The following is a 14,470-nucleotide window of genomic DNA, read 5'->3' as shown; positions in this document are numbered from 1 at the left end:
TCCCTTTCTGACGTTCACACTTTCACTCAGGGTGTTCTACGGATTCAGCCTCCCTATGTCCCTCCTGTGGCTCCGTGGGATCTGTATGTTGTTCTGAATGCCCTACAAGAGTCTCCATTTGGACCTCTTGAGTCTGTGGACCTTAAATGCCTTATGCTTAAGGTCGTGTTTCTGTTTGCTATTGCCTCTGCTAGGAGGGTGTCGGACCTAGGCGCTTTGTCCTGTTGTCCACCCTTTCTGATTTTTCACCGTGACCGAGCTGTTCTTAGAACCCTCCCAGGCTATTTGCCTAAGGTGGTATCATCTTTTCACCTTAACCAGGAGATTGTGGTTCCGGCCTTCACCTCTTCTGGTTTGTCCTCCAAAGAGCGGTCTTTGCATGTGGTACGGGCTCTCCGTATTTACGTAGAGAGGACTGCCTCCATCAGGAGGTCAGATCCCCTTTTTGTACTTTTTGGTTTTCACAAACGTGGCTGGCCTGCGAATAAGCAAACCTTGGCCAGATGGATTAGAATTGTGATTGCACATGCTTATGCACAGACTGGTTGACCAGCTCCTGCCCATTCTACTCGGTCTGTTGGACCTTCTTGGACGGCTCGCTGTGGCGCGTCTGCTGAACAATTGTGCAAGGCGGCTACGTGGTCCTCAGTGAACACGTTCATCAGGTTCTATGCCTTTGATACTTCCGCCTCCTAGGATGCTTCCTTGGGATGCTGGGTTCTTGTACCCGCTACAGTGCGTACCCTCCCATGAGGAACTGCTAAAGGACATCCCCGATGTTATTCCTTGTGAAATACCAGTGTATCCTGCTGCAAAAAAGGAGATTTATGGTAGACATACCATAGTTAAATCTCTTTCTGCGAGGTACACTGGTTTCCACAGGGTGCCCACCCTGACGCACTTAGCTTCTTTCGGTTTGTATGGCATTAGCCGCTAGTCCCTTTTCCTGTCGTGAGAATGTGGTTCTTTGTGACTAATATCTACCGTCTCTCTTACCTGCTACTGCACTGGACTGGTTAACAAAACTGAGCTCCAGTGCCTCGAGGCGGGGCTATAGAGGAGGTGGTGCAGTGCATCCTGGGAACAGTCAAAGCTTTAGCCTGTTGGTGCCTCGGATCAAGATCCATCTCTACACCCCGATGTTATTCCCTGTGGAAACCAGTGTACCTCGCAGAAAGAGATTTAACTATGGTAAGTCTACCATAAATCTCCTTTTTTAACATCATATAGATAACATATTGATAGCATCTACAGGTTGATCTTGAATCTGTTAAGTAAACATTAAAAGTAGGAAAAAGACAAGGGGGGAGGGACAAGCGCCTAATAGTGCAGTAACTTCACAACAAATTAGGTTGTGTATGATGTCGTATCTATAGGTAATATGCGTACCAGAAGTATGATTTATAATGGGCACATCAAACGCTATAATAGCTGGTGTTTTTGCACCGCAATTGGTCCCCTGGTTAGATGTCAATATGGATGTTCTCCAAATCGTCAATTTGCAAATTCGTCGGTCTGTAAATAATCAGAGCGAGAGGCGCCTCTCATAGTGCAGAAATCACTTTATAAATATTGAAATTCATAGAAAACGATAGGTATTAAGCGTACCAGAATATAAATACCAAACAGCTTTTAAATATGGACTTTTTTGTCAAGAGCGACTTTCCTTCATGTAGTTGGAGAGTATCAGACTTCGTGTATTGCCGTGTATAAATAAATATATCACTGGCTAAAAGATATATGGGTTTTAATTCATATGGTAAAAAGAAACATAAAAAATATAATAAAAAATATTCTCAAGGAGAAAGAGAGTTCATAAAGCTTATCTGGAATAGTCCGAGATTTTCTCAGTGGTCCGGGGTATATCCACCGTATAAGTCTGTGTCAGGGGTGTTCAGAACAGGTCCTCAACGCGTTTCACCTGTAAAAGGCTTCCTCAGGAGTGTCTATAGGGACTAACCATGTTCTGACTGTTTTTATCCCCTTGAGAGATAAGTGGGTGGCACCCAATTATGCAAATCACTTCCGGTTTTTAAACCTCTTCCGAGGTAACAAAGGAGCGATTTATAAACATATGGAGTAGTTAACAACAGAGAATAATCATAGACATAGGAAACGAGACAATCTTTTATAACAGTAATGAATATAAATGTATTAACTGCAGACCGGAAGTCGCTTTAAGACGCGACTTCCGGTCTGCAGTTAAGGGGATAAAAACAGTCAGAACATGGTTAGTCCCTATAGACACTCCTGAGGAAGCCTTTTACAGGTGAAACGCGTTGAGGACCTGTTCTGAACACCCCTGACACAGACTTATACGGTGGATATACCCCGGACCACTGAGAAAATCTCGGACTATTCCAGATAAGCTTTATGAACTCTCTTTCTCCTTGAGAATATTTTTTATTATATTTTTTATGTTTCTTTTTACCATATGAATTAAAACCCATATATCTTTTAGCCAGTGATATATTTATTTATACACGGCAATACACGAAGTCTGATACTCTCCAACTACATGAAGGAAAGTCGCTCTTGACAAAAAAGTCCATATTTAAAAGCTGTTTGGTATTTATATTCTGGTACGCTTAATACCTATCGTTTTCTATGAATTTCAATATTTATAAAGTGATTTCTGCACTATGAGAGGCGCCTCTCGCTCTGATTATTTACAGACCGACGAATTTGCAAATTGACGATTTGGAGAACATCCATATTGACATCTAACCAGGGGACCAATTGCGGTGCAAAAACACCAGCTATTATAGCGTTTGATGTGCCCATTATAAATCATACTTCTGGTACGCATATTACCTATAGATACGACATCATACACAACCTAATTTGTTGTGAAGTTACTGCACTATTAGGCGCTTGTCCCTCCCCCCTTGTCTTTTTCCAGATTAATTTGTCACTAAACCTAGTGACACCTTGAAGGACTGAGCTGCCAACTACAGGAATACCCTGTGGAACCGAAGTGCAAGTTATTCTACCTTGGACTCTTTTTTGAATTCATTAATTGAGAAGGAAAGTAGCGCACCAACTAAATTCTATGTTCAAAACATTAAAAGTAACTGTTATACTTACTGTCATTACTTCTGCAATAAATTGCATCTTCTTCATCTTTTTCCTGCAGATACTTCAAAAAGTTCCAGTATTGTAGTTATGCTCCTCACGTGCGCAGCTGCAAGCCCAACAGCGATGGCATCTCTTCCTTTGAAAATCTGCTGGCCAACATTTTACTCCGGGTCTTTGTCTGGGTTATGGCCTGTGTAACCTGCTTTGGAAACCTGTTTGTGATCTGCATGAGGTCCTTCATAGTTACTGAAAACTTGCAGCATGCATTGTCAATCAAATCTCTTTGCTGTAAGTGTAACACTGATGCGGTCTCTCACAGGGCCAGTTCTAGACCAATTGGAGCCCAGGGCAAATATTCGTATGGGCAGTTTAATCATAACCATACACGTGTCACTCAAGCCCACCCCCATGTGTCACTCTGGCTTCCCTCTTATGTTACCCCAACATTCCCCTTGTGTCATTCCAGCCTTACCTGTGTCACTTCAGCTCCCTCCTTGTGCCCCTCCAGCCTCCCATTTGTCATTCCGTCTCCCCCCTTGTGTCACTCTGGCTCTCCCTTGTATCACTCCAGCTCTCCCCTGTGTCACTACAGCTCTCCACTGTGTCACTAAAGCCCTCCACATGTGTCACTCCAGCCTCTCCCCCATGTGTCACTGCAGCCCACCTCCATGTGTCACTCCAGCCCCGCCTTATGTCACTCCAGCTCACTCCCTCTAGCTTCCACTTGTGTTACTCCAGCTCCCCTTTTTGTCACTCCAGTTCCCCCATGTCACTCCAGCTTCACCCTGTGTAACGCGGGCTCCCCCTTGTGTCACTCCAGCTCACTCCTGTCACTCCAGTTTTCCATATGACATTCAGCTCCCTCTTGTGTCACTTCAGCTCTCCGGTACCACTCCAACCTTCTAAGTGAAACTCCAGCTTTCCACTGTCACTCCAGCTCCCCCCCATGCGTCACTCCAGCCCCCCTCTGTGTCACTCCATCTACCGCTGTATCACTTCAGCCACTCCCTGTGTCACTCCAAACCCCCCCCTCCCCATGTCACTGCAGCCCCATCACCTCTGTGTCACTCCAGCACCTTGTATATTTACAGTCCTTAGGTGTTACTGCAGTCCAAACCCGAAATTACCTTCTTGGACTTCTGCCTGCAGTACTGCTACTCTTATCTTTGCAGCTCCACATCAGCCCTCCAGTGGCGCAATGTCATGATGTCACAAACATTGGGGGAAAACTTTATTGTGCTGCCGCCAGGTGATTAGGTCGGAGAAAGGGCTCCTCCTCCTTTCATGCCTGTGCCCTGCTGATTTCAGCAGTGACAGCACTGCACACCTCTTTTTGCCAGGCCTGGGTGGCAGAATGATGCAGAGACATACGGGTCAGGCTGACTGTGGCTGCACCCTTCCAGCTACAATGCTCCAGGTGATGGCCCTGTCAGCACGCCCTTTAAACCACCCCTGGTCTCTCACATAGAACTGCACATAGTGCCCATCAAAATAAATTATTACTTAGTTAAGAATTAAAGGATCTATTTATTATAGGGTAAAAAAAGTCCTAAATTGGTGTTTTTATTAGCGATAGGGCTTCTCCCTATTTAAGATGCCTACGGCTGGTGATTACTACCCTTTGATGGCTACTTCTGGTGATAGCTTCTACATGGCAGTCATGGGATAGCCTGTTAAAGGGATTGTACTGACACAATTCTTTTACTACTATTGCCATCTAAGGCAGTGGGTCAGCAATGGAAAAATGGTTTATCAGTTAAATAAATATTTTTGACAAAAGTAAAACTATTTTTAAAAAAATCCCTTTTTTAAAAGTTTTACTTTATTTTTTATTTAATGAAATGTCTTATTATTTTAGTAGAACTAAATGCCCAAGTCCAGGCCCAGTGGCGGATCCAGGAGGAGGGCACTCGGGCCCGTGCCCCCCCTGTCATTTGTGGCCTCCGCCCCCAGTCCCCGCACAGGGAGATGACGGGCGCCCGCTGAGATTGTGTTACCAGCGGGCGCCCGTCTCTCCTCACCGAAAGCCGGAGGCAGGAGCTCAGTATTGAGCTCCGGCTTCCGGCGCTGTCACTGTGCGGCGTGCGCTATGGAAGAGACGTCAGTCATGACATCTCTCTCATAGTGCTGAGGAGAGGACGCCAAGAGAGGAGGACTGCAGCGGTCTGGAAGCGGGAACGGGGCTCGGTAAGTATGATTTAATGTTTTTCTTCCTTAGTGCAGCGGGGGCACCTACTGGGGGCAAATTACAAGGGGACATTACTACTGGGGGGCATCAACAAGGGGCATTACTACTGGGGGGGCATTACAACTGGGGGCAAACTACTGGGGGCATTATTACTTGGGGGCATCTACTGGGGGCATTACTACTGGGGGGTCATCTATTGGGGCATTACTACTGGGGGCAGCTACTGGGGGACATTTTTACTGGGGGACATTATTACTGGTGGCATCTACTCGGTGTATTACAACTGGGGGCATTACTACTGGGGGGGGTCATCTATTGGGGGCAAACTCCTAAGGGGCATTACTACTGGGGGCAAACTACTGGAGGACATTATTACTGGGGGGCAACTACTGGGGGCAAACTACTGGGGGACATTATTACTGGGGGGCATCTACTGGGGGCAAACTACTGGGGGACATTATTACTGGGGGCCAACTACAAAGGGGCTAACTACTGGGGGCAAACTACAGGAGGGCATTACTACTGGCGGTGTAACTACAGGGGCATTACTACTGGTGGTGTAACTACAGGGGCATTACTACTTGGGGGCTAAACTACAGGGGAGCCAAACTACTGGGGGCATAATTACAGGGGCCAAACTACTGGGGGATAACTACAGGGGCCAAACTACTGGGGGCATTACTACTGGGGGCTAAACTACAAGGGGGGCATAACTACAGAGGATAAACTACAATTGGGCAAACTACAGGGGGGCATTACTACTGGTGACTAAACTACAAGCAGGCAAACTACTGGGGGCATTACCACTGGGAGGCTAAACTAAAGGGGGGGTAAACTACTGGGGTCATAACTGCAGGGGCATTACCACTGGGGGCATAACTACTAGGGCGCTAAATGACTGGGGGCATTACTACAGACAACATTACTACTGGGGGCAATACGGGCATTGCATAAGGGGCACCACTACTATGGGGTCTATATAAGGGGCACTACCAGTACAGTGGACATTGCATAATGAGTAATGAGTGCTACAACTGTGGGCATTGTATAAGAAGCGCCACCTCACATGCACCGAAGCCGCACGCAAATGCACTTGCCCCTTCCATGGTGCCCCCCCTATCATTTTCTTCTGGATCCGCCCCTGTCCAGGCCTCCATTGCACACTTGCTGGCACATGCACCGAATGCCCCAATGCTTACTTGGGGGGTCCCATGGCCTGGACTTTTAACCTTAGTGTTAGGGACCTACCAGATGAGGTCACCTGGTCACGGTTGGTGAGCCCATATATTTTTTGCCAAAAATGATGCTAAGCACCTCAGTTTTGCTCTATGTTAGATTGCAGAGTTTTTTTATAATTATTCTGATTAGCAGTTCTTAGCACTATAGAGTGAACATCTGCATTTTCTTTTTTCTGTATGGAACTACAAGTCTCAGCATGATAGCACCTCTTATTATGTTTGGAATTAGGGTTTGCAGTCCTAGGTTCTCCCCCCATAGATTCTGTGAGGAGACCTGGATAACATGCACTGTTTGGGGTGAAATATACCTGATTAGTGACCCGCCCCGGCTTCGCACAGGAGCAATTTTGGCTTCACAGTGATAGACTTTTTATACCGAGGTCTTATAAGATTTCCTTGAAGATGACATTATTCGTTTTTGCTACTGACATCAACGCGAACAGATTTCATTTTGAAGTGACATGCGAAAGGGCCACTTAAAGTTATCTACTCAGGAAACTATACATTCACTTTCTGCACAAACACCTGCAATGCAACTTTTACTCTGACCCTGCAAATACCTCTAAAACAAATGTTTTATTGAGAAGCAAATTTAATGAAGTTACACTGACTTGCAGTTTGCCAACACTGTGTAGTTTTCCATCTAACATCAGCAAATATTTGACTTACTGTTAACCTGTAGATATTAACGACATTTTAAATACTTGCAAATCGTATTTATTTCTGCAAACTTCACTGCTCTGTCATTCAGCCACCACTCCTCCTCCTATTCTCATTTTACTACCACCATTTACCCCAGATCCACACTATTGCCAGGCTGGCAACATCCCCCATTAATCCTTGTTTTCCTAATCTTTTATTCTGTCCCCTGGTACCACCTCTCTCCCAGTCTCCTACATCTAATCCTCTCTCCTCTGTCTGCCTCCCTTCCCCTCTTCTGTTTCCCCATTGCAATTCACTTCTGCCCCTTCACACCATTTATACCCCATCACTCAACCCTGCTCTCTCCCTCCTCTGCCTGTCACCTCACCTCTCCTTCACCAGTATCATACTGCACTCCCTCCCTGCCTCACTCCTGCAGTCTCCCTCCTAGCCAAGGCCCCAGCACCATCATTACACCCTCTTTATCCCTTCCTTCCAAATTACTCCTACCTCAACACTACAGCAATCCTGATAATCTCATTCACATCTCTCCCACAAACTCATACCCCCTATCCTGTGCACTCTGGAATGCCAGATCTGTTTGCAACAAACTGGCCCCCACTCATGACCTTTTCATTTCCAACTCCCTGCACCTCCTGGCCATTACAGAAACCTGGATTACTCCCTATGACACCACTTCTCCTGCTGCCCTCTCTGCTGGGGGCCTCACATTCTCACACACGCCCCAACCTGGGGGTCGCCATGGGGATGGTGTTGGGATCCTTTTACCCTCAAGCTACACATACCAACTTATACCTCCAGAACCATCTCTTGCATTCTCTACATTTTAGGTCCATGCAATACGCCTCTACCAACCTACTAATCTTCGAGTTGCTGTCATTTACCGTCCACCTGGCATTTCCTCCAAATTCCTCGATAACTTTGCTTCCTGGCTACCTCACTTCCTCTCTTCTGACATTCCCTCCATTATTCTAGGTGATTTCAACATCCCTATCGATAACCCCACAAAATCACCTGCCTCTAAACTTCTTAACCTCACCTCTTCACGTGGTCTCTCCCAGTGGACCACCTCACCCTCCCATGTGAACGGGAGCTCACTGGATCTGGTTTTCACTCACCGCTGTGATATTTCTGATTTCTCCAATTCCCCTTTTCCCCTCTCTGACCACCACTTGCTCTCTTTCAACTTATCTATCTCTGCTTCCCCATCTCTCCCTCCTAAGGCTACCATCACTAACCGTAACATTGAGGCTATTGACACCTCATCCCTATCCTCCCTGTTTGACTCACTTCTCTCCTCTTCTCTCTCTCACATGCCCTGAACAAGCCACATCCCTATACAATGCATCGCTTACTTCTGCCCTTGACCCTGTTGCTCCGCCAACCACTAATCACCCTCGCAGATCAACACCTAAACTCTGGCACAACAAATGCACCAGATATCTACAAAAATGCTCACGTACTGCCGAACGACAGTGGAGGAAATCACACTCTAAAGCAGACTTCCTCCATTTCAAATTCATGCTCTCATCCTTCAGTGCTGCCCTTTCCCTCGCTAAACAATCATACTTCAAAATCCTCATCTCTACCCAGTGTTCCAACCCCCGGCGCCTCTTTGCCACTGTTAACTCCCTCCTCTGCCCACCACCACCTCCTCTCCCTTCCTCAGTGTCTGCTCTTGACTTTGCCACTTATTTCACATCCAAGATTGACTCCATACATCAGGATATCACATCCCACCAGACCAGCAACCAGCCACCGCCCATCCCTTGCCACCCCTCCCCTTCCCTCTTACCAACTCTGACATCTTTCTCCCATGTATCTGACGAGGAAGTCTTGGCCCTCATCCATTCCTCCACCCTCACAACCTCTCCACTCGACCCTATCCCCTCCTACCTCCTCCGCTACCTCTCTCCTTCAGCCTGTTCCCATCTTGTCCACCTTCTCAATCTCACCCTCTCATCAGGCACTGTCCCCTCTGCCTTCAAGCATGCTCGTCTCCCCTATTCTTAAAAAACCTACCCTTGATCCTAACACTCTCTCCAACTATCGACCCATCTCTCTCCTTCCCTTTGCCTCCAAACTTCTTGAGCCTATTGTCTATAATCGCCTCACTGCCTTTCTTTCCTCTCATTCACTGCTTGACCCATTCCAGTCTGGTTTCCGTTCTCTCCACTCCACTGAAACTGCCCTCACAAAAGTCTGCAATGAACTCCATGCAGCCAAATCTAAGGGCCACTACTCTCTGCTTATTCTTCTTGACCTCTCTGCTGCTTTTGACACTGTGGACCACCCTCTCCTTCTGCAAATCCTTCACTCTCTTGGTCTGCGTGATACTGCCTTCTCCTGGCTGTCCTCCTACCTCTCTGATCGTTCCTTCTCTGTCTCCTCTCATGATGCTACCTCCCCCCCCCCCACTTCCACTAACTGTTGGTGTCCCTCAAGGCTCTGTTCTTGGTCCTCTCCTTTTCTCTCTTTATACGTCCTCTTTAGGTGAGCTCATTAGTTCTTTTAACTTCCAATACCACCTCTATGCTGATGACACTCAAATCTACCTCTCCTCCCCTGATCTCTCCACGGCTCTCCTCACTCGTACCTTCAACTGTCTTTCTGCTATCTCTTCCTGGATGTCCCAGCGCTTTCTTAAGCTCAACATGTCTAAGACTGAGCTGATCATCTTCCCACCCTCCCGCACCACCTCACCTCTCACAATCTCATTATCCATTGATGGCACGACTATCTCCCCTAGCCTCCAAGTACGCTGTCTTGGCGTAATCCTTGACTCCTCCCTCTCCTTCAAACCACACATTCTGCACCTCTCACAAACCTGTCATTTTCATCTCAAAAACATGTCCAGGATCAGACCTTTTCTCACCCAGGATGCCACTAAGATCATTATTCACTCACTGATTATTTCCAGACTGGACTACTGTAATCTCCTCCTAACTGGCCTCCCTGACAATTACCTCTCTCCACTCCAATCTATCCTCAATGCTGCTGCCCGGCTCTTCTTCCTCACCAAACGCACTACGTCCCCTCTTTCCTACAGGCCGTTCACTGGCTTCCCTTCCCTTTCAGAATCCAATTCAAACTTCTCACACTCACTTACAAAGCACTCACCCACTCCTCTCCCATTTACATCTCTGACCTTATCTCCCTTTACTCTCCCACCCATCCTCTTCGCTCTGCTAATGCACGCCGACTCTCCTGTCTTCTGATTACTTCCTTCCACTCTTATCTCCAAGATTTTTCACGTGCTGCTCCCTTTCTCTGGAATTCTTTACCTCTCCCCCTCAGACTCTCCACCTCTCTAGAAAACTTCAAACGGGCTCTTAAGACCCATTTCTTTACCAAATCTAGCCAAATCTCATCCTAACCCTCTGTTCCACGCTCTCTATGTACCCCATCTGTGTCACACCTGTCTTTCTACCCCTCCCCTTAGAATGTAAGCTCTCACGAGTAGGGCCCTCTTCCCTCATGTGCTTATACTTTTCTTACTTTAATAATCCTCAACTGCCCAAATCCTGCAGTTTTTTGGCCACCTGGAACTCATCTCTATGTCATTTACTGGTGTAGATATGCTTAGTTACCCTGTACTTGTCCTATATTGTCTTCAACTGTAAGTCACTGTTTTCCTGTTTTGATTATGTGCATATGTACTCTGTAATTGGGTGCTGTGGAACCCTTGTGGCGCCATATAAATAAAGGATAATAATAATAATAATCTATGAATAAAACATTCTCTACTTAGGTCAACTCCAGCCACGTTAAGTGCGTGTCCCTGTGCTTTATTTATTATTATGCCAAAGCAGGATCTTACGGGAATTAGATTTGTTTGAAATGAAACGGGAAGTATAGTAGAATCTTTGGTATTCTTGGTTTTAAAACAGTTTCTCAAGTGCCACAGCCAGTTAAAATAGTAGCTTCAATCAAACAGGGACGGATCTAGACTTTTCTTTAGGGGGGGCCGTTTACTGTTTAATCTTGACTCCTCCCTCTACAGTCCCAACTCCTCCCATCTGCAATCCTAACTCCTCCTCTCTCAATTCTGACTGAACTTTTTGAGTGAGACTGAGATAGAGCTTTGTGATTGTTTCTATGTACATGTGACTGTGCTATGGGGTAATTGTATTTGTTAGCCCTAGTACCCACACACCAGCAAGTGAGGGGCAAATGCTCTGTAACCCTTGCTCTCCTGGCTCCTCTGTGCTGCTGTGGTATAAGCTGCAGCACATCGTTCTGCCTCAGGCTCTCCCCGGAGAGCTCTCTTCTGCTCAAAAGTGGGCGTGGCTATGACTGTGTTATGGGGGGCAGTCGCTCCCTTCACCCCCCCCCCCCCCTAGATCCGGCCCTGCAATCAAAACGTTTTTCAAAGTTTTTATTTGCAATTGTATCCCATTCCATAACTTCAGCAGGTTTAGATTACGTATTATTATAGGAGCCCCCACTTTAAAAATCAGTTTGTGTGGTGAATGCCGGAAGGAAAATTATGTCTGTTTCGATCTGCAGAAAGACAATTATTTTGCTGAGCAGACAACTGTCTTTCTCTTTGTAAACCAACTCTTTCTCTGTCATTTGACAACCGAGATTCTCTTTCTTGGTCAGTTTCATTATTGCATGATAAGCAAATTCTTTTAGCATACGATGTACAGATGTGTCCTCATACATCCAGCCTCAATATGCCATGCAGCACGAGATGCCTGCGTAAGCCGCTTATGCAACCCTGCTAACTTCTGGCATCTATTTTTGCCGAAAAAATGCTTCTTAGTCACAATAATTATAGGACTCACAAGGAAACAGAACAAAATGTAAATTGCTCAAATCAATTAGGAAATACAATTCAGGTGCATGAAAGGGAGGGGGTAGTCTGAGCTAGAAATACATTGGGGATTAACCCCTGGTGTCCCCCAGCACACCGAGCTGTACCTGTACCAAGACATGAAAGAATATATATATATATATATATATATATATATATATATATATACACACACAATAGAAATCCAGAGATCTTGGGTACATACAGTTTGCAAACGTATGATAAGCCACCACGCCCCGTCAAGGCTCCTCTGATGCTGGTGGTCCCTAACTCTAGGTCTATATGACACTTGTATATCTGTGTGCGACTGAGTCTCTGATCTGTATATGAAGTGCTACAATGTAGCAGCCACAGCTTTTTTCCAATACAATTCACACGCAATATACAAGTGAAATACATTGGGGATTAACCCCTGGTGTCCCCCAGCACACCGAGCTGTACCTGTACCCAAGACATGAAAGACTGTATGTATATATATATATATATATATATATATATATATACACACATATACATACAATAGAAATCCAGAGGTCTTAGTTACATACAGTTTGCAAACATATAATTAGCCACCATGCCCCATCAAGGCTCCTGTGATGCTGGTGGTCCCTAATTCTAGGTCTGGGCCCGGGGTGCAGAACCCCACAAACCGGCAAAGGCCAGCTACCCCAGGGCAGCACAATGCGAGAAGATAAAGTATTAGTATGTGTTAATAAAAGGAAAACAAAATCTATATACAAAAAATAATATACTAGTGAAAGTGTAATTAAAAGACCAGAAGGATAAATAAATGTGTTAAGGGGATGCTAAATAGATCTCGCAGTGTGCTATCCCAAAGCAGCCCAGCCCCACCAATCCAGGGGGAACCGCACCCCAGACCCGCCCCAGGTACTAATAATAATAATAATAACAACCCTTCCGGGTAATATAACATAATGCCACCTCATAATGGCATCTGAGCAAATGTATACATGTTGATAGCTAACTTACCTGTAGATACCCCCGGGAACTCCAAATGGCACTACAGAGACCAGCAAACCCTCCAAACGCTGGTCCCATCCATGCCCCTCATACTAACAGAACAAAATGTAAGTTGCTCAAATCAATTAGGAAATACAATTCAGGTGCATGAAAGGAAGGGGATAATCTGAGCTAGAAATACATTGGGGATTGACCCCTGGTGTCCCCCAGCACACCGAGCTGTACCTGTACCAAGACATGAAAGACTATAGCGATATATATATATATATATATATATATATATATATACACATACAATAGAAATCCGGAGGTCTTAGTTACATACAGTTTGCAAACGTATGATAAGCCACCAGGCCCTGACAAGGCTCCTCTGATGCTGGTGGTCCCTACCTCTAGGTCTGGGTGAGGTTCTCCCTGGATTGGAGGGGCTGGGCTGCTTTGGGGTAGCACACTGCAAGATCTTATTTAGCACCCTCTTAACACATTTATTAATCCTTCTGGTCTTTTAATTACACTTTTACTAGTATATTAATTTTTGTATATAGATTTTGTTTTCCATTTATTAACACATGCTAACACTTTACCTTTTCTCGTTGTGCTGCCCTGGGGTAGCTGGCCTTTGCTGGTTTGTGGGGTTCTGCACCCCGGGCCCAGACCTAGAATTAGGGACCACCAGGATCACAAGAGCCTTGACGGGGCATGGTGGCTAATTTTACGTTTGCAAACTGTATGTAACTAAGACCTCTGGATTTCTATTGTATGTATATGTGTGTATATATATATATATATATATATATATACAGTCTTTCATGTCTTGGTACAGGTACAGATCGGTGTGCTGGGGGACACCAGGGGTTAATCCCCAATGTATTTCACTTGTATATTGTGTGTGAATTGTATTGGAAAAAAGCTGTGGCTGCTACATTGTAGCACTTCATATACAGATCAGAGACTCAGTCACACACAGATTTACAAGTGTCATATATCAAATTAATCAGCACGATCTCCTAGTCACATTGCATTGCAACTACAATGTGTTTTCAGCAAAAAAGACACCTGACGCTAGTACATTTTTTTTTTTTTGTGTAAACTGTTTTTATTAGTCAAAGCAGTATTCAGAAGCATTACAGAAACATTTTCAAAAACAAAAGGAGGGCATACAAAAATATCGCGTAGCCTATATTCATCAGTACACCACACATAGAGTGCCCTAAGCCGAAAAACATCTATCTGCATTTCTGTCAACTTTAACGCTTGCTAGTACATTTTTATGTGACCTGGTGTGCCAAGAGGGGCTGTTTGCTGTGACTGCAGCAAAGATGCATGGGGACACATCTGTACTACAACCTATTTTTACTTTCCATCTCGGCATAATGGTAATACTATATTTACATTTATTTAAAGAGCTCCTCAAATATAAAAGTGTTGATGCAACAACAGACGCATTTACTATGGGTGAGTGCCGTGTATACTATCACACCGGCCAGCTGCGCATGCGCCTAC

The 14,470-nt window shown here is 45.4% G+C and overlaps 1 protein-coding gene across 2 annotated transcripts in view; it reads left to right on the top strand.

Moving 5' to 3' along the window:
• The window catches only part of LOC134948838 (relaxin receptor 1-like), a 493,409-nt gene that overhangs the window by 454,807 nt on the left and 24,132 nt on the right, over positions 1–14,470 (top strand). For both annotated transcript variants that reach the window (XM_063937087.1, XM_063937086.1), the window contains one exon: positions 3,137–3,366. In XM_063937087.1, the coding sequence (XP_063793157.1) occupies positions 3,137–3,366 (230 nt within the window). The remainder of the gene's footprint in view (positions 1–3,136; positions 3,367–14,470) is intronic.

The sequence above is a fragment of the Pseudophryne corroboree genome, chromosome 8 (assembly GCF_028390025.1).
Source record: "Pseudophryne corroboree isolate aPseCor3 chromosome 8, aPseCor3.hap2, whole genome shotgun sequence".
NCBI classification, from domain to species: Eukaryota; Metazoa; Chordata; class Amphibia; order Anura; family Myobatrachidae; genus Pseudophryne; species Pseudophryne corroboree.
Note: the sequence above shows the minus strand (reverse complement) of the source record. Positions and strands in the feature narration are given on the sequence as shown.